At 55.2% G+C, this 25,405-nt stretch overlaps 1 protein-coding gene across 1 annotated transcript in view; it reads right to left on the bottom strand.

Moving 5' to 3' along the window:
* Positions 1–7,613: 7,613 nt before the first annotated feature.
* The window catches only part of MYO1F (myosin IF), a 46,223-nt gene continuing 28,431 nt past the window's right edge, over positions 7,614–25,405 (bottom strand). The window contains exons 11-28 of the mRNA XM_037885775.2: positions 24,458–24,538; positions 23,681–23,767; positions 23,072–23,158; positions 22,517–22,684; positions 21,485–21,570; positions 20,668–20,749; positions 20,473–20,579; positions 19,517–19,615; positions 19,170–19,314; positions 18,253–18,367; positions 16,943–17,112; positions 16,294–16,439; positions 15,542–15,688; positions 14,630–14,778; positions 13,995–14,078; positions 12,961–13,162; positions 12,185–12,351; positions 7,614–9,052 (exon numbers count right to left, since the gene is read on the bottom strand). Of these exons, the coding sequence (XP_037741703.1) occupies positions 8,976–9,052; positions 12,185–12,351; positions 12,961–13,162; positions 13,995–14,078; positions 14,630–14,778; positions 15,542–15,688; positions 16,294–16,439; positions 16,943–17,112; positions 18,253–18,367; positions 19,170–19,314; positions 19,517–19,615; positions 20,473–20,579; positions 20,668–20,749; positions 21,485–21,570; positions 22,517–22,684; positions 23,072–23,158; positions 23,681–23,767; positions 24,458–24,538 (2,199 nt within the window). The 3' untranslated portion in view covers positions 7,614–8,975. The remainder of the gene's footprint in view (positions 9,053–12,184; positions 12,352–12,960; positions 13,163–13,994; positions 14,079–14,629; positions 14,779–15,541; positions 15,689–16,293; positions 16,440–16,942; positions 17,113–18,252; positions 18,368–19,169; positions 19,315–19,516; positions 19,616–20,472; positions 20,580–20,667; positions 20,750–21,484; positions 21,571–22,516; positions 22,685–23,071; positions 23,159–23,680; positions 23,768–24,457; positions 24,539–25,405) is intronic.

The raw sequence follows: 25,405 nt of genomic DNA, 5'->3' as shown, positions 1-25,405 counted from the left end.
ACAGAAGAAACCTCTGGGCCAGATCCTGCCCTAGGTTACCTTTGTGCTATTCTTAGTGGGAGCTGTACAAACTTTTCTGAAGGGAGACTAGGCCCCATGTTTAGTAGCTCTGCTCCTTTAAGAGAGATCCTCGTGGCTCTTCTATTCCCAGCTCACCCACGGGCCTGCTGGGTGACCCTGGCTAAGTCACTTCCCCTCTCTATATCTCAGTTTTCCCATCTGTAAAATGGGCATAAGGATATTGACCTCTCTGGTAAAGTGCTTTGAGAGCTGCTGATGCAAAGGGTGAGTGACGAGCTAGGGGTTAGTATTGTTAAAAGGAGTCCTGGGATCAGTTTCTGGCTATACTGCAGACATGCGGTGTGACCTTGGACAGGCCACTGCTCCTCAATGGAGATAACACCCCTTCCATCTTTCCCTCCGGTGAGGAGCCTTTGGTCTTTAATGTACAGAAGATGCTTAGCTATTACAGCCATCAGCCCCTTGGAGAGGCCTATGATTAATGCACAGTAAGTCCTTCTTCTCAGGCATTTGTACATTTTCTGAGTTGCCCTTTGGGCTGAAGTTTCTCCAGTTATTCCCAGACCAAAGGCATGTTTAGCTCTGAGGAAGTTCCACAGGGTAGTTTTTGCTGGTACCAGGCGTGGCTCTGGGTGGAAGTGGCGGCATGTGGTGCCAAGCAGCAGTATAGACTCAGAGGCTTTAAGGCCAGAAGTCATCTAGTCTATAGTCATCTAGTCTGATCTCCTGCACCTTGCAGGCCACAGAACTGCACCCACCCACTCCTGTCATAGACCCATAACAACTGGCTGAGTTATTGAAGTGCTCAGATCATGGTGTAAAGACTTTAAGTTACAGAGAATCCACCACTGACATTAGTTTAAACCTGCAAGTGACCCGTGCCCCATGCTGCAGAGGAAGGTGAAACCCCCCCAGGGTCTCTGCCAGTTTGACCCAGGGGAAAATTCCTTCCTGACCCCAAATATGGTGACCAGTTAGACCCTGAGCATGTTGGCAAGACCCATCAGCCAGACAGCTGGGAAAGAACTCTCTGTAGTAACTCAAACTAACCTTTTCCTTCTGCCTCAGGTAATGGCTTCAGATTAAACATGGCCTCCTGATCCGTCCCCTCCCGATCTGATTTGTCCAAAGCCAGTCAGTTTATAAACAATGAAGACATGAAAAATCACTGGAAGCAACAGCCTACCGTGCACCCGTCCAGGGGGTTGCGACTCCAACAGCTGCACGGAGATGGGAGACCCAGCTATGCAGATGTTCACGCAGCATTTATTGCAGTGATGCGTTCGTGACCTCGCTGGGAGGAACCATAGTTGACTGGTGGCAGCATAGGGACCCAGGAGACATGGTGCGATCGGCCTCTGTCACTGATTGCATGCAGCGGTGTTGTCACCGTGTCAGTCCCAGGATATTAACGAGACAAGGCGGGTGAGGTAACGTCTTTTGTTGGACCGACTGCTGTCTCTCTCACCAACAGAAGTTGGTTCAATGAAAGATATCACCTCACCCACCTTGTCTCTGTCACTGATTGGCTGTGTGTGCAAGTTACACACGCAGGGGCAAGTTACTAGGTCCCAGCTCCTCAAAGGTATTTAGGCACCTAATTCCCATGGGAGCTAGGCACCTAAATGTCTTTGAGGAGCTGGGCCATCGCCACACTGTGCCTCAGTTTCCCCAGCTGTAAAATGGCTGCTAATACTAGATGATCCCCACCACGCCTGTGCATGATGGGTTCTCAGCTCTGGGGGACCTGGAGTGCAGGCCATGGCATGGGGGAGAGCCACATCCTTGGCATCGTGTCCCCTCCCTGCAGAATCTCCCCCGCCAGGGGGTTTTGCGGCCTGATGGGGCAGAGCAGGCCACCTCCTGCTTCTGCTGATGTCTGAGCAGCTCTTTTACCAGGAGATTCTGCTGCTTGAAGAACCCATGCAGGAGCTGTGCTGCTGGAGAGGGCAGGTGCAGCGAAGCATCCAGACCAGATGCCTCGGTCTGTTCAGGATGGGGGCTCCCCTTCCCCTGATCACCATAACCGTGGGGCACTTTCCCAGCCCCCAAGGGTGCCTAAGAGGTTTGATCGAAACGTAGCACAAGGGATTAAACAATTGCGTCTGCTTCACCTCCTGGCTGGTGAGGTTCTGGGCTTTCTGGCTGGGCGCATGGTGCCATCTAGCGTTAACTGTAGTGAATTAAAGTGATGTAAAGGTTACTACTTTCAGAGTAGCGGCCCTGTTAGTCTGTAGCCGCAAAAAGAACAGGAGGACTTGTGGCACCTTAGAGACTGACCAATTTATTTGGGCATAAGCTTTCGTGAGCTACAGCCCACTTCATCAGATGCAATCGGATGAAGTGAGCTGTAGCTCACGAAAGCTTACGCTCAGATAAATTAGTTAGTCTCTAAGGTGCCACAAGTCCTCCTGTTCTTTTTAAGGTTACTACTGTTCTTTGTATCATTAGAAATATCACATGGTAACGTCCTTGTTTAGTGTTCATGGATGCTTTTTAATAAAATCTAACAAGGCAATTCCCTGACAAAAGCTCCATTGAGGTGGAGGTCAGGCTGAGAAGGGAGATCAGTAATTTAGGGCAAACCATGTTAGGGTTTGTTCCTTTTTTTACGTTGTGGGTTATCAGCAGGCTTCAAACCCAGGCCCATCACATGCAGAGACAGCACAGACCTCTTCCACTGAACGAAGACAGTGGCGATCCTGAAAGGGGTGTGGGGGTGGGTGCACAGTGGAGGCCTGGGGGATTTGTTGAGTGTGGGGGACCAATCTCTCCCCTCCACGTGTTCTGTCCCCCCACCCACAGGCATATTCACTCAGCCCTCCTCAGTGCAGGTCCCTGCTGGCCATTCTCATCTCCAGGTGGGGTGGTTTTCCTAAAAGATCAGCTGTAGGAATTATTTGGGGGAAGTTCTCTGGCCTGTGTGATACAGAAGGTCAGAGATGGTCCCAGTGGTCCCATCTGGCTTTGGAACCTATAAATCACCACCCTCCCTCAAACATTGAGCAACCCCCCTATCCCCTTGTCCCCTGCCCCCCTCCTTTGGTCTCCCATCCTCCATCCCTTGTCCCCTGCCCCCTCTTTCATCTCCTTCCTCCCCTTCTCCAAAGTCCCCAGAGTCAGTTTTGCAGCAACCTGGGGGGAAAAAAAACCTCATCTCCCAGCAACCCCCGTGCCTGTGTCCTGTCACTCCCCACCCCTTCAGAGAGAGAATCTACCCCACCCTAGAGAGAACTAGCTCTAGGGTGACCAGATGTCCCAACTTTATAGGGACAGCCCTGCTATTCGGGGCTTTGTCTTAGACAGGCGCCTATTACCCCTCACCCCCGTCACGATTTTTCACACTTGCTCTCGGGTCACCCCGACTAGCTCCCACAGCCCCTGCATCTCCCCTCCTCACCTCAGAGAGTCTGCCCCACCCTAGAGAAAATGCCATCGCCCCCATCACTTCCGGAGTGAAGCACCTGCTTGGCAGGCTTGGGGCTGAATGTGCGGGGAAGGGCTCCCGGGGATGGGGAGCAGAACTGGGTGGGGGGCGGAGAGAAAGCGGGCCTGGAGGGGTTACTAGTCCGACGACGGCTGGCTGGCAGCGGGCTGGAACTGTTTGCACAGTGGGGGAGCCATTGAACCAAACTGTAAACTCTGCATATGATGGAAACCACTTCAAGCCAGGGGGTGCGGCAGCCCCCCCCGGGACCCCTAGTTTCAGCACCTCTGCCGGCTGGCCAGGCAGGGATCACCACACCTGCTGGCACTGACCTTTTCATCACCTTCCCCCTGCAGACTTCCTCAAAGCACAACCAGCAGATCGCAAATGTACACACATTTGCATATATACATTTGCATAACGATAGAGAGAGGAAGGAAAGAGGGCTGCGGTGAGGAGTGATACCCCCAGCCACTGGGGTCTTTACCCTGTCCCCACCCACAGCCATTTCGGCCCTTAGAAACCCCCTCCTCCCAAAGCATACCCTCCTCTCCTTCGGCAGCACCAGCAGGCTCTCTGCCCCGCTGCCCCACAGAGCGTTGGGAAGGGGAGGGTGGAGGGAGGGGGGAGTCTGAGGCCAGCCTGGTGTGTTTGGAAGAGTTACTTTGGCCCAAGGGGGTGCTGAGGGGCGGGCAGCCATAGGGTGGCAGAATTCCAGCGGCCGTGGATGGGCAGGGTAGTTGCAGCAATGGTAAACGTGTATGGAGCAGCTGGAGGAACACAAGAGATGTCCTGTCAGGTGGCCCCATCTTCCCATTTCTCTGTTCTGTGGAGCGCGTGTTATAAGATCGTAAAAACATGGGAACGGTCAGACTGGTCGGACCAATGGGCCATCTAGCCCAGTATCCTGTCTTCCGACAGTGGCTGGTGCCAGGTGATTCAGGGGGAATGAACAGAGCCATGCAATTATCGAGTGATCCATCCTCTGTTATCCACTCCCAGCTTCTGGCAGTCAGAGGTTTAGGGCCACCCAGAGCATGGGGCTGTGTCCCTGACCATCCTGGCTAATAGCCATTGACAGATCTTCTGAAGTGCTTCACAACACGGGGAATATTTCACTACAGAGTTAACTTGGGTGATGGGGTCTCACAAGAAAATTTTTGATGGCCTCAGAGTGTGGCCACCAACTCTCCCCCCAACCTGAAGCAAATACTCACCAGCAACCACACACCACACAACAGAGCCACTGACCCAGGAACCTATCCTTGCAACAAAGCCCGTTGCCAACTGTGTCCACATATCTATTCAGGGGTCACCATCACAGGGCCTAATCACATCAGCCACACTATCAGAGGCTCGTTCACCTGCACATCTACCAATGTGATATATGCCATCATATGCCAGCAATGCCCCTCTGCCATGTACATTGGTCAAACTGGACAGTCTCTACGTAAAAGAATAAATGGACACAAATCAGACATCAAGAATTATAACATTCAAAAACCAGTCGGAGAACACTTCAATCTCTCTGGTCACTCGATTACAGACCTAAAAGTTGTAATTCTTCAACAAAAAAACTTCAAAAACAGACTCCCACGAGAGACTGCTGAATTGGAATTAATTTGCAAACTGGATACAATTAACTTAGGCTTGAATAAAGACTGGGAGTGGATGGGTCATTACACAAAGTAAAACTATTTCCCCATGTTTATCTCCCCCCACCCCCGTTCCTCAGACTTTCTTGTCAACTGCTGGAAATGGCCCACCTTGATTATCACTACAAAAGGTTCCCCCCACTCTCCTGCTGGTAATAGCTCACCTTAAGTGATCACTCTCGTTACAGTAAAAAGAAAAGGAGGACTTGTGGCACCTTAGAGACTAACCAATTTATTTAAGCATAAGCTTTCGTGAGCTACAGCTCACTTCATCGGATGCATTCAGTGGAAACCTCTCATTACAGTGTGTATGGTAACACCCATTGTTTCATGTTCTCTATGTATATAAATCTCCCCACTGTATTTTCCACTGAATGTGTGTGGACAGGAGGGGGTTGGGGCAACACCTGGGCGCAGGGCTGGGCTAATGCTGCAGTGAAGACAGACCCAAAGCTCATACAAAGTGGGGCCGGGGTGCGTGTGTGGGGCAGACGGGACCGACGGCTTGGAGCACACACACACACACAAAACTGCCCCCTCCCCCGGGCAAAGAGCCTTCAGCTGGTACCGGGGAAAGATGAGGTACCAGCACTGACGCCTGGTGGGGCTGGCCCCTGCCCCCAGCACAGCTCCCCCTCTTTGAAACAACCCATCTCAGTCTCCCCCAAACATCCCCGCTCCCTTTCCTATTACCCCAGGGGGTCACAGCAGTAGGGGAGGCCTCTGGGATAAGAGGCTGCAGGGGATACCATGGTGTGTGTGTGTGTGTGTGTGTATGTGTATGTGTATCAGGAAAGTCCTGGGAGCAGGGAAGGGAGCATGCATGGGGGTCAGAGAGAGATAGCTATGTTGGGGTTCCTCCAGATTCACGCTTCCCTCTGGTCAGGCCTTCCTGCATTCATGCCCATCTTTCAGGCTTCTGCAGACATCACGAGAGGTCTTGCAAAAAAGAAACAGTTCCTCCTGGTGGACAGAGTGCTGTTCTGGGACTCAGGAGACCTGGATTCTATTCCTGGCTCCGCCACAGGTCAGCTTGGGGACCTTAGGCACGTCACTGCCCCGCTCTGTGCCTCAGTTTCCCCAGCGGTACAAGGGAGCTAATGCTACTAACCTATTTTGAAGGGGCTTTGAGATCTATGGATAAGACGAGCTAATTATTAGATTGCCACCTTGTAGCAAACAGCGTAAGACCCTGAGAAGAGGAGAGAGGAGGGGAGAGCACACGTTGTCAGTGCCGAAAAAGAGCCCGGTCTTTACAGCACATGGAATAGCCCAGCCGGTGAGGCCCCGACCCACAAAGAGACTTAGGCGTTGTGACGCTGAGCCTGCAAACATCTCCCTGGAAACTCACAGAAACAACACCGGGCCCCACAAAGCCTGAGCTGGGCGCCTAGGGGCCCCGTGTGATAGGTACCAAAACAGCCAGCACGCGGAGCAGGGAGCTGCCTACGCTAGCCACTGGGAGACGCCAAGGAGCGGGATATGTCCTAAGCCCCATTCCCCCATCGCTGCTTGCAAGCCACAGACTGGGGACGACAGGTGCCGCTTGCCTGAGGCCCCGGAGCACCCACAGGAAAAGCTGAGGGCTGAACATCAGCCTCCGCCCAGCGCCTCCCGCCTGCCCCACTGATCAGCGGGGGAGGGGAGGGGGAGCAAGGAGGCGCTGGGGGAGGCAGGGGGGAGGAGTGGGGTGTGCCCAGAGGAAGGGGTGGGGCCTTGAGGAGCACCCCCTGGTACATTAGAAAGTCAGCACCTATGCCCCCTAACTTATGTGCAATCGACATGCTCGGAGGCTGCCTAACACCACACAAAAGAGCAACAGGGAGGCAAAGGCAGCCTGCCCTCCCTTACAGCGTTGAGCTGAGCAGTTAGGGCACTCACCTGGGACACCCCCCTCCCGCAATTCAAGTCTCCTCTCTGCCCGATGAGAAGGGATCTGCTACCTCCCAGGTGAGGCCCCTTAGCACCGGGCTAGAGCGATTCTTGCGCCTTCTCTGGCCCAATTAATATTGGGTTATTCAGTGATTTAGTTAGAGTGGAACAACTTGTGGGAGACCTACAGCAGAACATCCCACACTACCTGTGCGGGCCCAGGTCTTACCGACCACCCGCAGAGACTCCCACTCCCCGTTTACACGGATGTCAGGTCAGAAAAGAACAGGAACGAGGAAAAAGTTTTAGCCAACCCACAAGGACAGTTTTGCCACCTTGTTTCTCAACAAAAACCTCTCAGCAACTGAGTGTGAATCGATTTCCAGCCGAAGTGCTGAGGGTCTGAGCTGAGAAGCTTTCAACCCATGGGGAGAAAAACAACAAAACCCATTTCCCAGATCCTGAAGGCGACATTTGCACGGGAAGAACAATGCAAATTCGGAACAATTTTGTTTCAGCTTCAGTCTGTGTCTCCTGCTTTACTAGGGGTGAGACTCACGAAGACAAATCAAAACAGGCTGCCCACCAGAAATCCTCTGACGATAAAAGATGAACATCCATTCACAGTCAACCCGGCATACAAAAGAAAGCAAAATTCTCCCTTTATTGATCTGCTAATTTGGGGCAGTCCAAGCTCTTTATTAGCCATGACAAATCCCTACATCAGCTGAGACAGTGGTTTTGGAGCATCCCAGTCAACCAGGGCCATAAAACCGGACTTGTCTGAAAATAAATTCCCCTCCCCAGAGAATAATTGGCTCTCAGCACTTCTGTTAAATATTCCCAGTGGCTCTTTCCCCAGGTAGTCAGATAACAGCAACACACGCACACGGTTCTGTGGCACCAGGTTCCCCAGGTTCTCGCACAGCCCGTGCTGTTCTGGAGGTAGCGTTGTCAGAATTCCCTGACGGATATGCATCCAGATCCCCCGTGGGGCCCACAGGGTTTGCCCGAGCAGTTCAGCCGAACGTTGCGCTGCTCAGACGTATCGAAAGGAGACTGTACCTGCGCCATCTTTCGAGAATGGCCGGTTTCCTTGCTCCACCCCCCTCCAGCAAAATCTAGATACAGAATCGTCTTCTTTGAGGTAACTGTGCAGTCTCAGGAGAGCATCCCCATTGTGTTGGTCCCAGGTTGGAAGGCAAGAGTTCCTATATCACTGCAGGGGGCCCTGAGGAAATCAGTCGTTAACCATTGCTGGGATTAACCATGGCTGAAATTTCGGATCCCCCATCTCTGCTTTCCCCACAGCTCCGGGTTCAGGATTCACTGTGCAACAGCAACAATGTATGAGTGCGGTGTGCCAAGTCACACGGTCAAAGTCACCACTGCTATAAGTGAGGACAACATCATTCTTACTTACTATTTGTCCTCTTCCTGTCCCGCCGTGCTAGGAGCTGTACAGATGTGTAACAAAGAGCCAGTCCCTGCTCCCAAGAGCTTACAATCTTAACTCGCGACAGAAATCAGTGCAGGTGACTTCCGTGGACGACGCAACGTGGCTCCAGGTCACGGACAACAGCAGAGCAGCAGCCCGGGCTGGGCAGCAGAGCCACGCCGCAAGGGAAAGGAAACCGGAAAGGGAGTCAAAGCACTCGGTAAAATGGCAGCTTCAGCAGAAGGGCACAAGAAGCAGCTGCCAGCAGCCATCTGGAGTTAACTCTGCCCCCACCCACCCACCCAACTTTAAATACAAGCATAACTGACAACGCCAGCGTCTGGAAATCCGAACAATGCTCATGCCATAGTCTCTGCACCATGCTTGACCAGTCTCTGCTACACATCTGGCCTGCAGCTGCTCTCCCCACCCCAGTCGGCAAGGGGAGCCGGTGCTCACTGGGCAGGGTCTGTTTTTTCTTGATCAGAAGATGAGGTTGGATGAATTCATTTGTCTCTCTCTCTGCTCCACCCGTCTGGGCAGCCTGCAGACTGAGGCTTGCTCAGATCTTATTCACGTAATTCCCAGGGAAGAGCCCTTCTTTGCCATGAAGCCGACCTTTCCACCATCCGGAGGGATCTGGAAAAAAAGTGATGGGATCATTATTATTCAATGCAGGGCAAGAGCAGTGCCGTTGGCGTGGTATTTGTGCCCTGCAATCTCCGTCTTACTCGGGCAGGGGTGGGCGAGAGGCAGAGAGCTGGGTCCATGTCTGTGTTTGTTTGGTGAGCTGCATGGCAGAGTGGTACACGTACCCATGGCTCTCCGTAGCAAGCCTATATAGGTACGGCCCAAACCCAGTGCGTAGCTCAGTAGCCACCTGGCTAAGAAAGCAGCCCTTTTAAGGATTGTTACTCATCCTTTTTTAGGAAGGGGTTAGAAACTATTGTCCAATTTAACCTTAACCAGCAAGATTACCACCCTGGCAAAACCATTAGCCATCTGACAAAATCCTATGGCCTGTGTTGAAGTTCTCTGGCCTGGGTTACACAGGAGGTCAGAAGACAGAATTGTATCCCTCCCGTCTGGCCTTAGAAATCGACGAGTGAAATGTTCTCCAAACAGATCGCTTGCCAGCCAGCTACGGAAATACAACTGCACACATCACCAACCCCTCGCAGGGAGCAAGCAAAGACCTCTGAGGCTATGAGCAGACTCCCTGGGGAAGTCAGATTGTCCTTGGTGGTGCACACTTCTCTGACATCGTGTGTTAATTCCACGACCACAACACGGGGAAGACGATTGTACATGACAATTCAGCTGGTTCCTTGACCAGAGGCAGGATGCCAGGGTGTGTCCTCAGCCCTGTGTTGCTCTGCTTGTCCACGGAGGGTCCCACTCCTGAACAAGTGAATAGGCATTCAGTACAGCACAGTCAGCTGGTACGAAGGGCAGCGGGGACCCCGAGATGGAAATACTCCCTGATGGTTGCACCGATGGCTCCATTACATTTTCCAGTCTCTGCAAACAGGTTCTCTGCTTCTGCTAAGTTCTTTGGTCTTGATTCTTCCTTTTGGTTCTTTAGTCTTTTTGTCCATCTGAGGCATCTGTCTGCAGGTGACCCATATCCTCCACTGTCACCCAGTTAAGCGATACTCTGTTGGGTGCCATGTCCAGGTTCCTTTACCTAGACAGAAGCCTCTCACGTGACTGTGAGGTGAAGCAGCTACTCCTCAGGCCAATGCCCTGGTGGGCGGAGAGGGAGCATTTGGAACGTGCCTGACATAAGGACCCAACCCAAGCCAGGTGGTGGGTTTCTCCTCTGCTTTATGATGGTGCAATTGTAAGCGGGGGAATAGTCCCGCTCTTGTGGGGAACTTTCCTGGCTTCTGTACTACCCCGGTGAAGTGGGCTAGCGAAAGGATCTGAGTCCTCGCTCCCACCTCCTTTACCCAGTGGCCTCCCTGCCCTTGAGGACTTCCCTTCCACTCTCCTGTCTGGCAGAGTCCTCGTAACCCCAACAAGCCTGGGCCCAGGATTCCTGGGGGGCTCGACCCCCAACCCTGCTGTGGTCACCTAGGACAGGGGCTAGGGTGTCCCCACTCTAGGGTACTCTCTCTGCACTGGGCACTTCTCTGACCCACTGACCATTACATACAAGTTAAAGCAAATGCAAGTTATTTAATCAACAATTAATTTTAAAAAGAATAAGGGGAAATGGGAAAGGTTAAAGGAAACACATCACCCCGCTCGGTGGCAGGGAACATCACAAACAGTGTCTCTGGAACGTCAGGGCAGTTCACAGTCTGTTCCTTGTAAGTCCCAGGCCTCCTGCTCAGGCCCTGGCCGTGCTGCAGGGATGCTGCGGGTTGGACACTCGCTCTGGCGGTGGCCACACACTCTCAGGCTCTAAGTGGCAGGACCCTTCTGCCCTGTGTCGCCCCCGCCCCGTTGGGGTTATGATCCAAGCCTGGCCTGCAGAGCCTCCTGGCTGAGGCGTCTCCCTGTGCTGGGCCCGCTGCCCAGGGTCCCCCTCGCTCTCCCCGGCTGCTCACCGCACCCAGCTCCGGACTGCTCCAGTCCCAGCTCCACCACTCGGTCTCTGCACGGCTGCTGCTGCTGCTCTGCCTCCAGCTCCCTGGGCTGCTTCTCTGGCCCCTCTGGCTCTGGTTGCTGCAGCTCTGCTCCCAGGGCAAATCTGCTCTCTCTGGGCTGTGCCTCTGGCTTTGGGGCAGCAGCTCTGCTCCCAGGACAGGGTCTGCTCTCTCTGGGCTGTGCCTCTGGTCCCTCTGGATCCGGCCCAGCTCTGCTCCCCAGCTCAGCTCGGGCCCCTGTTTACTCCTCAGCTCGGCCCCACTCTGTCTGACCCAGGCAAATCCAGCTCACATGGAGGACGGGACCTCCCTGGCCTCCTGACTCCCTGATTAGCCTGCTCGCCCTGTCATTCTGGCTGACCTGGAGCATTGGCCTCTCCCCATTGTTCCTGGGGGCTGTCAGTCTCAGGGCTCTGATTCCCCATCAACCCTTCCCCCTTTTTAGTACTGGGAGCTAGCAAATAAAACACCCCCACTGACTGTTAGTAAGGGGGCAACAGTCCCCCCTTACACAATGAACAGGCAAAGAGCCGGTGCTGCATTAACCCTCCATGCATACAGCGATACACTGACGAGAAACCAGCCGGACGGCCAGTGAATAACGTGTTGCTCATGACAGCACAAGTGGCTGGCACTGAAGCCCCGATGGCGGAGGAGAATCGAGATGAGCATGTTCCTAAGGTGCCTATTGAGAGGTTCTTAAACAACTGAGCCATGGAAAAGGCTCCCAAGAGAGTCCGCGAACCATGCAAAGCTGCTAAGTGGGCAGCCAAAAAGCGTGTAATGTCCCATCGCCCAGAGCAAAGGCCACACGGGATAGGGAAGAGGGTGTCCCAGCTAGCTGACAAAGCCACGTCCCTCATGCCAAGGCCACCTGCACTGAGCAGGATCCCGCACTCTTTGGACATCCCTGCTGATGGCTTGTGTATTGCCAAGACCCAGGGCAGGAGGGATCTCTAAAGACACGAGGACGCGGCTAATCAGCCACAGAGACACCTTCGGATTCTCTGGCAGCCCAGCTTGCAGAGGAGGAAGGACGCTACAGCAAGGCGGGGTTGCTGCGTCCATAGACTCCTCTCCTTTCCTTACATCCCTTCGCCCACTGGGCTGCACTGCCCGCCCCTGCTCAGGTGTATGACACAGGGTGGGGGGCGGGCAGCAGGTGCCTCATACGTACCTTCCAGCAGGATGTCTATGACGTCCCCGACATTGAAGCTGAGCTCATCCACGTCCTGCCCGATGTACTGATACAGAGCTTGGCAGCGTGGGCCGGTGACCTTGGGCTGGGGCTTGGGGCGTCCTGCCGGAGGGGGCCGCTGGTTTATGCTTCTCTTCCTCTGCATGCTAGAGGGGCAAAGAACAAAAGGCACCGGCTCAGCGTGGTCCGTGCAGCAGCAGAATGTGGCAGGAACAGGGCAGTGGGGACCCAGAACGCACAGCCGGCTACTTTTCCCTTCCAAGGGCAGGAGGGTCACAAGCTCCTGTGGGTGGATTCCCCTGACCCCGAGCATACCAAACGGGACAGAGGCTTTCCAGAGGGGCACACAGGTTAGACCGCTCTTTGCTTATTCCCTAGTGCCATTGTCTGGACTTTCCCTCCCGAAGTCTCCCATTCCCAGGCTGCATGGGAGCTGGTAGGGTCACCACCCAGGGGGTAAAGCTGCAGGGGAGAAGGATGTGACAGAAACTCTCTGTCTAAACAGCCTCTTGAATCCTCTCTGCAAGGTCACACAGCCCGGGGCTGGAGATGTGATGCTGATCTCCCGCACTGTGATGAATGGGCAGGCCGTGCTGTGTCACGGATGAATGCAGCAGGAGGGAGCTGATTAGAAAGAGGAGAGGAAATGTCCCAGTGCCCAGCTCCGAGGCCAGGGAGGACCCAGAGAGTGGCATTGGTAGCATGCAGTCTCTCGAACAGGCTGGCAAGAGGGGCCCCACTTTTGCAACACCTACCCTGCCACCCCTTGGTCGGGCACATTCAGGAACTCCAAGTTTTGCTCAGAGGGGGGTCGTGCCCTGGTCCTGTGGCTCATGCCCTGTTTGGGCAGCATGGCAGCAGGAGGTCCGTGCACCTGTTTCTGGGTCGTGGAGTACATCTGCTCCCGCTGCCTGTAGTCATTACGGGGGAACTGGGCAGCTCCGTTCCTGCAGGTCCCTGAAAGAACCACCAGACGGGGATCGGTTACCCAGGAATACTTCCCACCCAGCCAGCCAGCCGGTGCCATCCGTAGATCTACGTGCCGCAGCCTTATGTACCCCATTTCCCAGACAGGGAATCTGAGTCAGTGGCCAAGCCAGGACTAGATTCCGGTTGTCCTGATTCCCAATCCAGGGGCTGCTGGCCACTGGGCCCGCCGCCTTTTCCATCTGAAAAGGTAAAGCCAGGACTAGATGACCTCCAGAAGTCTCTTCCACCCCTAATCTTCTCTGATTCTATTCTCTGACTTGGATTAACCCCTCGGAGGCTCCGTGGACACTCAGCACACTTCCGAAATGGGGGTGCGTGTACAGGGGCTCTGCTGAAGTGCCTTTGCCCAATCTTGCCCCTTTAATGTGAGCTTTCGGGCTGAATTCACAGCGCTGGAGACAGCCCTCTAAGTTCTCCACCGAAGAGGGACAGCTCAAGGCAAGCTGCCGCCTCTGACCTGGGCTGCGCAGGGCTGAGATAGGAGCTCAGCATCCATAGCCAAAGCTCGGCCCCTTTGCGGAGACTGGCACCAGGCCTGTCAGCCAGAACCATCTGAGATAGTTGTTTTTTGCAACAGGGTCACCTGCTCAACAGGGGCTGGTCTGAGAACTAGCAACTCATTTCACATGTGCCACTCAACAGCCATCAGATGGCGACAGCTTTGGGTGCCAAGGGGCAAACTTCTGTATCCCCCGTCTCAGTCCCCAGAGCCACTCATTCCTGCCCACCCCCCCCTACTGAAGGTTTGCCTGGGGATGGCCCCTGAGGCAGTGCCCCCCTTTGGCTCTGTCCGCCTCACCTCTGGGGGCTTGTGGGGCACTTCTGGAGGGCGCTGGTTGCTTGCGGTGGCCTCTGCTCTGCTGGATCCCTTTCTTAGTGGGCTCTGTTGGGACAAAAGAGAGCAGGGTGGATGGGGGCTGGGCCCAGGCTCATAATAGAACCCAGGTGTCCTGCCTCCCTGTCCCCCCCCCCCGCCCCCCCCCCGCTCTAACCACTAGACATCACTGCCCTCCCAGAGCTGGGGATAGAACCCATGCGTCCTGCCTCCCTGCCCCCCCCCAGTCCCCTCCACTTTAGCCACGCGGGACAGAGACCAGAAGCCCAAATTGTGTGACATTCCTCCTGACCCCAACGACTGGGGAGTGCAGGACGCCAGGCGCTGAGCGGAGCCCCTGCCAACCCGGCTCGCAGCGGGTTTCCAGGTGGGCCTATGCTGCTGTTAGGGAGGGGCACCATCGCCCAGCTGGAAGGGCCTGCAGTCAGTGTTATCCCGGGAGCAAAGGGCCTGGTTCCGTACAAGCGCTTGGTACAACAAGACCAGGGCGCAGAAACTGGGGGGTGCTGGGACTCCAGAGAGGCACCTTCCCAGCAGCCCACGCTAATTGCAGAACAGCCCCCCGAGTGCAAAGCCCAGGACCCGCCGCAGACACTCACTGGAGTTCTTGGGGAGCCCGTCCCCGATGCTGACGGTCAGGGTCTTGCCTCCTGCTTTGAAGACGGCCACGTCGCCCTGGCCCCTCAGGAATGTCACGCTGCGGGTGCCGCCCCCACCCCACCCGACCTTCTTCACCCGGAACTGTAGTCTGAGCAAGTGGGGAGAAAGGCTGTCAGGACTCAGGGTCCAACCAGGGCCCCCCACACCTGGGGGTAGGGGGGTCTTTGTTTGAAAAGCCCTAGTGCCACTGAACTTGACAAATCAGGGTCACAGGCTTCCCCTAACTACCCGCAGAGCCCCCAGACTAAAATAATGACTTCCCCCACCAGCCATTCTACAACCCCACTCCCCTCTCAGAGCTGGGAACAGAACCCAGGAGTCCTGCCTCCCAATCCCCCCCTCTAACCACCAGTAGCCCCCACGCCCATCTCAGAGCTGGGAATAGAACCCAGGAGTCCTGCCTCCCAATCCCCCCCCTCTAACCAGTAGCCCCACTCCCCTCTCAGAGCTGGGAATAGAACCCAGGAGTCCTGCCTCCCAATCTGCCCCCCCCCCCACTCTAACCAGTAGCCCCCACTCCCCTCTCAGGGCTGGTAATGGAACCCAGGAGTCCTGCCTCCCAATCCCCCCCCTCTAACCAGTAGCCCCCACTCCCCTCTCAGAGCTGGGAATAGAACCCAGGAGTCCTGCCTCCCAATCCCCCAACCCCCCTCTAACCAGTAGCCCCCACTCCCCTCTCAGGGCTGGTAATGGAACCCAGGAGTCCTGCCTCCCAATCCCCCCCCCCTCGAACCAGTAGCCCCCATGCTCCTCCCAGCGCTGGGAACACAGGGCTCTCTAATACGCTGGTGGAGCCGAGTGGCCGATTGGCCCCAGCTGCACCCCCCCTGCCCTGCCCCACCGTCGCTCACGTGTCAGCGAAGCTGAGCTGCAGCTTGCGCTGGGTCAGCTCCTCGTAGCGTTTACACAGCAGGCTGATGAGCTCGGTCTTAAAGATGGACTCCAGGAAGCTGTCGGCTTCCTCCTCGTGGAGGATGAAGAAGTCGTCCTGCCTCGTGCTGGCCAGACAAAGAACCAGAGAAGAGGGTGTCAGAGCCCAGCTGGGAGGAACCCTAGGGCTGGCTGGAGGCCACACGGACCCATCTGGAGGCCACAAGGGCCAGGGAGCCGTCGATTTGTGAAGCTGCCCCTGGTTGTAGGGGTGCCCACGGACTGTGACGCTTTGCCTGGGGCCTCCCCCTGCAACCCCTTCCTTGCACCCCCACCCTGGTCTGTGACGTCTTCATCTCCAGCAGGGACAGGGAAGTGTCCATGGCTGCCACGCTGGCCCTGAGGCTTTGGAGAAGTTCTTGCAAAATGCGGGGTGGCCACCAGGAAGAAGGGAGACACTGGAAAGGACAGCAGGAGAGCCCGCCCACCAATGCGCCCCGTGCTGTGGGCCCGGGGCATTGGTAGGAGAGGTTGAGCTGGGTGCCCATAGGGCTGAGGCCATAGCAGTGGGTTGGTTCCCTGGTGGTGGGGGGTGAAGCTGAGGACTTCTGGAGGAGGAGTCACTATGCCCACATGCAACCAGACCTACATTTGTGGTCCCAAGACCTTGCAGGGGGCTGTGGGGGTGGGCGAGGTCCAGGCAACTAGGGGCCCTGCCAGCTGCAGGGGTCACCTGAGCGAGACTCTGCAGATGGCCTGGATCTCCACCTTCTTCTTCAGCACCTCCTTGATCTGGCCTTTCTCGGGACCCTTCTTGACCTTCTCACGGCCAATCAGGTAGAAGTACTTGGGGGTCAGGATGAAGTCACGCTTGATGGGCTGCGGGGAGAGATGGGGCAGCAGTATGAGGGGAGGTGAGCGACAGTGGGAGAAGCCTGGACCGACCCCGGGGAGTCAATTGCCACGTCTCACAGGGAGCAGCACCGGGGACCCCAGGGCAACAGCGGGCGAAGCTGGGGAGGGGAGGCCAGCACTTTGGGGTCATCGCTGGGGCAGGGGTGGTTAAACCAATCACTGTCTGCAGATTTCCACGCCCCTCCAAAATCTCTCTCTGTTTCCATCTGGGCAAGGGGAAGCAGAGCCCATTTTCAAAACCCAGCAGGTGCCAGCTCCCGGGCAGGGAACAATGGACACATCCACACATCCGAGACCTGACCGACTGCAGCCCTGCTGGAGGAATGGGTATGGGATCCCACGGACAGCAGGGCCCTCGAGAGGACCCTCCCCGTCCCTACAGCGCAGCCTGGGATTTGCCTCTCCCTTTCTGAGAGGAGGAGGAATTCTGCTGGCCCCTGTCCCCAGCCCCGGATGAGTCCGGTTACCTTGAATCTCCGGTCGTACTTGGTGACCGAATCAGCGAAGTCTATCCTCTCCCTCTTCCCCATGAACTGACGCAGCTCAGGCCTATCCTCCATGCCCAGATAATCGCCCACAAAATTCCGGTTGATGCTGTTCTTCCTCCTCTCCTTGAAATTGTACAGGATGTGGGAAGCTGGGCAGGGACACACATCAACAAGAGTCAGTCACAGAGCGGGTCAGTGGCCCGTCCAGGCAGGTATGTCATCCTTGTGTTGGAGGCTTTCAGAGGATGGTGTTAAAAGTCCACAGAGTACTTCACTGTGTAACCCTATGCCATGGGGGTGGACATATCTTCCTGACCCCCAGTGTATGACCTGAAGCCTGAGGATTTATAGCTCATGGGATTTTTGTCCTAGCTCTTCTAACTGCAAGTGCTATTCTTGGTCATATAAATGTCCCATCTCACTGAGCTGCTGGCTCAACAACATCCTGCAGCAGCAAGTTCCACAGATTAATTATACATCACATAAAGTGTTTTCTTTTAGCTGTTTGAAGCTTGTCAACTTTTAACAATGCTGACTACCCTCTAATGCTTGTGTTGTGGAATGGGAGTGCATGCCTGGCCTTCTTTGCACCATCATTTTAGGTGCTTGTATATCTCCTTTCGCTTTTGGCGTGAACAATTTGAGAGTATTAGTAAACATCTGCAGTGGTATTAGTAGTACAAGTAGGAATACCTGCGCTTCCATATTATGTTACAAACGTTCATTAATTAATTAAGCTTCTTAACACCCCAGCGGAAACAGAGGCATGGAGAAATAAGTGGCTTTGCGGAAAACACAGAAGAAATCACAGAAAGCTTGTAAAAGAGCTAAGGATTCCTGCCTCCCACTCCCCTATCTCTCTCCCTCCCAGAGCCAGGAGTAGAACCCAGGAGTCCTGGTTCCCACTTCTCTCAATCCAGACCCACAGCCAGGAATAGAATCCAGGCGTCCTGCTTCCCAATTCTCTCAATCCAGACCCACAGCCAGGAATAGAACCCAGGAGTTCTGCTTCCCAGTCCCCCAAATGCTAGATATATTGCTTTTTAAACAAAAATGTATTAAAAGGTCATTGTCAAAAGTTGGCAAGGGCTAACTTTGTGCCCTGCCTGCTTGTCCCCCACCCCCAAATGGCTCCCCAGCTGCTCCTCCCTGTGCAATCCAGCAGGCGAGAAGGTGGAATGCCCAGTCAGCCTAAGTGCACTTTACCCCAGGTTGTATCAGCTCCCTGCTCAGTGTCTCCACAGAATCTCCCATCCTGGGTCTGCTGGCACAGCTCTCGGCCCTCTTACCCTCCTCTCGCATCTGTTCGTACTTCCGGATGGCGATGTGCTTCCGCCAGGCCTTCTGGATAACGCGGGCAAAGCCATCAAACTTCCGCTCCCGCATCTCCTCCAGCAGAAAGAGCTGGTGGCAGAAAAACACAAACGCACAGGGAGCGTGAGACCCAGCCAGACCTATGCAGAGATGGGGTCGCAAGACAGAGGCCAACCCGTGCTCTCCTTAGGGGCTGCAGAAATGGTGTGAGTAGAAAGACGGACAGACAGACAGGTTTCTATCTCATCTAAACCTCTCTCTGTATCAGCGATCACTCCCTCTAGGTTGCGCTGGATGATAGAGGTCACCAAGCTGGCTTTACAGGGGCTGCACCCAGTTTTCTTCATTCCCCACGGGGGGGGGGGGGTGGGAACCAGAATTGCAGCCTCCCCAAAGCCTCCTCCCTTCTACCCATCAGCTGAGCCCCTGTGAGCCAAAGGCTGGGGAAATTGGTGAAAACATTTGACACCGATTCGGTTCACGTGTTCTTTTGCACCCGTAATGTTGGGTGTTTACCCCAAAATTAACGAGCCTGGGAGCTCTCTGCAGAACCCTCCTCTCTTGGAAATGCTTCGTCATTCCTTAGATCCCCTCTGCTGATGTTCCACCCATTAGCTGCAGGGCAGCCCTGGGAAAGAGCAACACAGAGTCACTGAGACCAGGCGGGAGGCCCTTTGCCCCAATTTCATGGTGATGGCTGGTGATGGCTGGTGACCGGCTACCCCTTCCAGCATCTGTGCTGGCTGGAGTCGGGTGATTTTATGGGGGCTGCTAAGCACATCCATTGCCCCCGCCCCGATTCCTTGATAATCCTTGGGGGGCAATGGGTGAACCCACATTGCAGCAGGCAGCTCCAGTCTTAGGGGAGATGGGCCGGAGCAGGGACACTTACCGATTCTGGGTTCTTGACAAAGATCTTGCTTCGGCCCATCTGATACTGGTCGGCATCCATGTTAACAGACCGCAGCAAGTGCTGCACACCCTGGCGCTCGTCCCCGCGCCAGCACGGCCACGTCTCCGCCGTCAGGATGGCGTACCTGCCAGGAAAGGGGCAGGTTAGCTGACGGGCTTTCGGGGACTGCAGCTCAGATGCCCTCAGAAACAAGAGGTCCTCTCTGGAGCTCCCAGGCCAGGTGAGGATCTAACTGCACTGATTCCTGGCGCAGTGGGTGGGGACCCAGCCCTGGCAGCGTGCACCGCTCCGGGGGGGCCCTGCAGCACTCACGGAGATGGCCTTACCTTTGTAGAAACTTGTGAAACACCCGGCGATAGGCAAATCCTGCCCTGCGTACGCGGATGTTCTCTTTCAGCCCCAGATATTCCACTTGGTGCTTCACCCTGAAAAGCGATGAGGGGAAGAGAGACGCTCAGCGCAGGTGACCGACGTGCCCTGCGGATGGACTCTCGGACTGGAGGGGTGCAACCTGGATTTTGCCGAGTCTTGCTGGCAACGTGGGGGTGGGCATGTACATGCAGGTGTAGGAGCGTGAGTGTGCGCATGTATGGAGGAGCATATGTGAGTGTTTGCATGAGCCTGGCCTGCTGGGTGGCTGTGGGCTCTGTGCCTCAGTTTCCCCCTCTGTAAAAGCTCTGAGATCTACCGATGACAAGCGCTGTATAAAATTATTATTAGTAGTATTAACCCTGTCTGGAATCACAGAAACGAGAGAGAGAAAAAACCTCATGTGAAATTTTCAAAAGGGCTTCAGGGACTTAGGAATGCAAGCCTATTTTCAAAAGTGACTCATTTTCAATTAAATTTTGGCTCATAGGGGCCAGGTTTATAAAGGCAATTAAGGCCCCTAAAGATGAGGATCGTGGGGTTGTCCAAAGCACCTGAACAGATGAAATGCCTGACACCCATCAAAGTGGGGTTTTGGGGTTTTTTTGTGTGCAGATAAACAGTTTTCCTGGAGCTGCCTAGTAATTAATCTTTGGCTTCTTGCTCACTCACCCGCAGTGAGGAGCAGTCTGACCCAGGAGGCACTAGTGTTGACTCAGGAGACCTAGGTGCCATTCCTGGTTTGCTCCTCAGAGACCTCGGAGAAGGTGTTTCCCCTCCCACCCTTTGTTTAGACCATCAGCTCTCTGGGGCAGGGACTCTCTCTCACGAGGTGTATGTGCAGCGCCAAGCACAACGGGCCCTCTAGGCGCTACTTGTAATGCAAGTAACGAACGGCGAAGGCCTCTCTCACCTGCTTTCCTCCCAGTCCTTGGGTCTCTTGGTCTCATTGGGTTTGATGCAGCGGATGTAGTGTGGCGTGCACTTCATGAGCGTGTTCACCAGGTCGTTGGCCTGTTTCTGTTGGAAAGACCGACGTCGACAGTGTTAACAGTCTCACCAGCTCCCCGAGGGAAGGGAGAAGCTCTCCTGTAACCTCCTGCCGTACCTTGATCTTGGAGCTGGCTGTGGTCGGTCGGCCCTTCTTGTCGGCGTCTAGTTTTTCTGGGAAAAGCATCCGGATGAAAGCACTAGAAGGCAGAAAACAGTCACCAGCGTGAAACCATCACGGACCCACCGAGTTTCGGAGCTCCCCGCGGCAGGGTCTGGCCAGCTCAATGAACTCATTTCAGCTCTGGATCAGGCAGGTGCAGCTGCTGTTGAAGTTCACGGGAGCCGCACCTGTTTACACCAGGGCTGAATTTTACCCCAAATTTTCCCAAGGGGGCTGACCAGCAGCAGGGAGATAGGAGCTGCGCTATCAGATCAAACCAGTGGTCCATCCAGTCCAGTGTCCTGCTTCTTATGCTAGCTAATACCTGATGCACCCCAGGAAGATGAGCCCCACCCTCCCTTAATGGACTGGTGCAATGCTGCACATGAAGGGGAGACGCTTGCCTGACCCCTGAGAGCTGCTATGCAACAGGCCAGTGTATAACCCAGCGGGCTGGGGCACCACTTGTCCGAGGCCAACAAAGGGTTAACCTCAATTAAGCTCTGGGGAAGGGCTGTTTGGGAGACAGAGGGGAGAGAAAGCCATGGGAAGGCCAGGCTCCACACTGGGGGTAAGGAGGCGTCACAGCCCTGTCCTGTCCTCCTCCCTGCAGGGACAGGGCTCACTGAGTGCAGAGGGGCTTGTTTCTCCGGCTCATCGCAGCAGTTTGCACTCAGCCACTTTCGGAGGCTGCACGTAGACAGGACTCAGGGCAGTAACTTTAACAAGACCCCTGTGATGGGACCGGCTACGGGGCCAGTGCGGCACTCACTATTCGCTGCTCTGCATGAGCTCAATCAGGTCGGTGAAAAGCACGTCCCGGTTCCGTTCACAAAAGCCATTCACGTCATAGGAGACCTGGAAGGAAAAGTCAGAAATCAGCCCTCTGCAGACCAGATCGACTGGTTGCATGAGCCGCAACGACCTGTGCTTTGGAAGAAATACACGTTTGCCGTCAAACGTCCCATGAGCTGGTTGCATATTTCTTGCATTTATTCCACGTTATCCCTCCAGCGATTCCCTCGGGTCATGCTGGGTCTACAGCCTGTTTGCAGGCTCTCTGTGGGGAGCACTCCCTATGACAGGACGAGCGTCACTCTTGGAATCAGGCATCTGGTACAAATGCCTCTGATGCCAGGTGACTGCAGCTTTGCCGAGGTGCCTGACTAAATGCAGTCTATGGATCCGGAGCAGTAATAACTGCATGTGTCCATACGGTGCGTATCCACATGTATACATGGGAATCAATGGGATAGCTGGACATTATCCATGCAACAGGTGCGCATCATTCGCTCTCTCTAGGCACTTACCTGGTCCTTCGCACCATCATACCCGCATCATACCTCGCCCCTGTGAGCTAGGGAGGTGTTATCCCCATTTTACAGCTGGAGAACAGAGGTACAGGGTAGATTGAGGGATTCACCCATGGGGCCTGTGGCAGAGGCAAAACTGAAAGCAGGTGCCCTGAGCCCTAGCCCAGTGCCCTATTTATTATTATTTGTGTTATCGTAGCACCTTGGAGCCCCCTCACGGATCAGGACCCCACTGTGTTAGGTGCTGTACAAACACTGAACAGAAGGTCAGCCCCTAAGAGCTTATCCACCAGATCACCCTTCCTAGCCATTCGCTGCATATCCCCAGGTATCCACGCAGTGGGCGGCTGTGTCCACGTGATGTGCGTGTACTCCCATCGGATTACGTGCAGGCGCCTGTCCATGCAGCGTGAGCAGACAGGTATCCATGCCGCGTGCTGGCGTGTGTACCCGTGCGCAATGTCGCTAGGCCCTGCGTCCATGCAATATACCTTGCCTGCATAGTGGTGTATTACGAAGCCCGAGTTCCAGCTGTTAAAGTGCTCGTGAGTTCCCACCGCCGCCTGCAGCTTCTGCAAGAGGGTCTGGTCCGCCCCTTCCCCCGTCGCATGCATGGTGGCACAGACGTCATCGAGGACGCTCATGATCCCAGGAGGATTCTGGGGGAAAGAGCAGAAACAAAAGCAAGGAAGAACGTGGATGAGGGGCCCAGTGTTCGCTGCATCGCTGACCTGCAAACCTGGGTGCTGCCAGGATTGCCCCTGAAAGCTGGGCCAATCCCCGCGCCGAGCTTTGGCCGCTTCAGCCCAGCCACCTGCTGAGCGGGGTTATTCTCCACTCAGGTCAAGCGAATTAACCCCTTATGCAGAGCGTGTGGGGAACAAAGTCTCTCCCCAGCGCTGGCTCTTTCCCTGCCGTTCTGCAGCTGAACACTGCACAGGAGTTTCAGCCCCCTTCAGCGCCCAGTGGGTTAAGCACCTTCCTCAGGGACAGACCCCCCCCGCCCCGCCCCAACCAGGAATGACAGCAGAATTCCCCTCTCTTACCAGCTTGTTCTCTATCAGGTCACACACCACTTTGTTATTGAAATACTGGATCGGGGTCCATTTGATCCCCTCCTGCACATACTCTTCCTAGAACAGACAAGAGAGGCCCAGCTGATCCAGCGGTGCCAGGCAAGGACGGAGCTTTGGAACCCACAGCTGGGGCACAAGCTGATGGGGGAGGGGGGCAGTTCCCTTCCTGGGGAGCAAACCACGTGCCTTCCTTTTATGCACATAGAGTAATTCCCTCAGGCGCAAAATTGTCTCTGGGCCTTGGGCTTACTGCAGATGCATTCAGGACTTTTGAGCCAAGATTTTCAGGAGTGGGGGCCTCAGGTGAAGTTCCTACATCCGTACTGAAGCACCTGCTTTGCAAAAGTGCCGAGCACCTTGCAGCCCGCCCCCATTTCCCTAGACTCTGCCAGGGGGCCCATCACGGAAAAGAAAAGACCATATGCAAATGAGGTGATGCATACACACAATTATGCAAACGGAGCACTACCTCGTTTGCATACATTCTCCTGATTTCAGACCCTCCCGCCTTAATGGGTCCGTCTCTGCTCTCTCCCCCGCCCCACAGCGCTTTGCCCCGGTGTGTACCGTGTACCGTACCTGCTCCGCTTTAAGGGTCAGTTCTATAAAGATCTGCTGAAGCTTCTCATTCACAAAGTTAATGCAGAATTGTTCAAAGCCGTTTTTCTACAGAATTATAAAGGAGAGAGAAAAAGTGAGATATTAGCTGGGGGGCTGGCTCCCCCCACTCACACCCTGCCGCTCCCAGGTTGCTCCTGTCGGGCCTTATGGGGCGTTGAGAATAATCAGCATTCTGCAGGGGGCTCCCCGTGAGAACAGCCAGCCCCAGCTCGGGGCTCTCCCTCTCCTGGCTGGTGGGTCCCAGGGGCACTGTGGCTCTGCAAGGCCTGGCGATCGGCTCCCCAGCTGGCTTGCAAGGGGAGACATTGGCATGGGGGTCTAGGGTGATGGCCACTGACTCCAGGGCCAGTCAGTGGGGAGGACGGGCACCAGGAGGGGCAGCTGGCAGGCTGGTCTGTGCAGAGCTGGGTGTTATACAGCGGCGGGGCTGACTCACAGGCAAACACAGATCAGTTCCCAAAACAGTGGACCCCCGAGGAGGAGTCCAGCATTTTGGGGTGTGTGCCAAGAAGGAGCCTGGGGGGGAGGGGGCAGGTGGAGGGGGAGGAAAAAAGGCTTAGTGAGGAAACAGTGACTCTGGAAGGGAGGTACTTTTGGGTTCTGCATCTGGGAACCCCTCTTGGCAGTCTAGGCTGCAAGGGGAACCCCCGCCTTTCCCTCTCAGCTGTTCTGTACAGAGTGATCATGCCCTATGGGAGGGGGGAGCTGGCACCTCCCTTCAAGTGTAACAAGTACCTGGAATATTTCAAAACCGTAGATATCCAGCACCCCGATACTGTACTCCTCATTGGGCTTCTGCATGGCCCTGTTAATGGACTGCAGGGGAAGAAACGGAGAGAGGAAGTGAGCGAGCGAGCAAGAGAGAGAAGCGGGAGAGGCGCAGGGAGAGCTTCATCACCAGGACGTCTAGTTCTCCGACACGTTACAGTGCGTCTTTCTGGCCTCGCGGCTCTCATGCATGGGCTGACCCTGGCCCTGGGGGAAGGGAGGGGGACCCTGGTGAAAGCCAAACCCTGTCCCTTACTCACAACACACCTAAAACGAAAGCCAGTCACAACGGCTGCTTTGGCCCCAGGGACATCGTACCCAGCGGAGAACGTGAAATCTAAGTCAGACACGTCCCCTCCGTCACAATTCAACACACCATTCGCCGCTGCTAATCCCAAGTGTGTTGGAGGGTGGATCTATCTATCCATCCATCCCCATATACCCCTCTATCTATCTATCCCCATATACCCCTCATATCTATCCATCCATCCATCCCCATATACCCCTCATATCTATCTATCTACATATACCCCCTCTATCTATCTATCTATCCATCCCCATACCCCGCCCTCCTCCTTGGTATCTGAGTGCCAGCCAGAAGCCCTGCCCCATACTCAGACATGGTTTGACAACTTCTGTAAGGGAGGGGCCAGCAGCTGCTTCTTGATGAGGAGGTGGAGTAGCTGCTGCTTAAGAGACAGGTTGAAGGGGGAGAGATAGGACCATCATATCCTCTGCCTTCCCCTCAAGTGTTGGGGCAGTTTGGGGGCAGGGAGCCTGAGGGAACCCCGGCCATGGGCCTCTTCAGGCAGCTGCTGCTGGACCCACAGCTGGTGAGATGGGAAGCCTGAAACCACCCCTGGGTAGATGGGACTCAGTTTCCAAGGGGCATCCCATCCTGGGGCTGATCTCCCC

This window comes from Chelonia mydas, chromosome 25 (assembly GCF_015237465.2).
Source record: "Chelonia mydas isolate rCheMyd1 chromosome 25, rCheMyd1.pri.v2, whole genome shotgun sequence".
Taxonomy (NCBI): Eukaryota; Metazoa; Chordata; order Testudines; family Cheloniidae; genus Chelonia; species Chelonia mydas.
The sequence above is the reverse complement of the archived record's forward strand: the minus strand, read 5'-3'. Positions and strand labels throughout refer to the sequence as shown.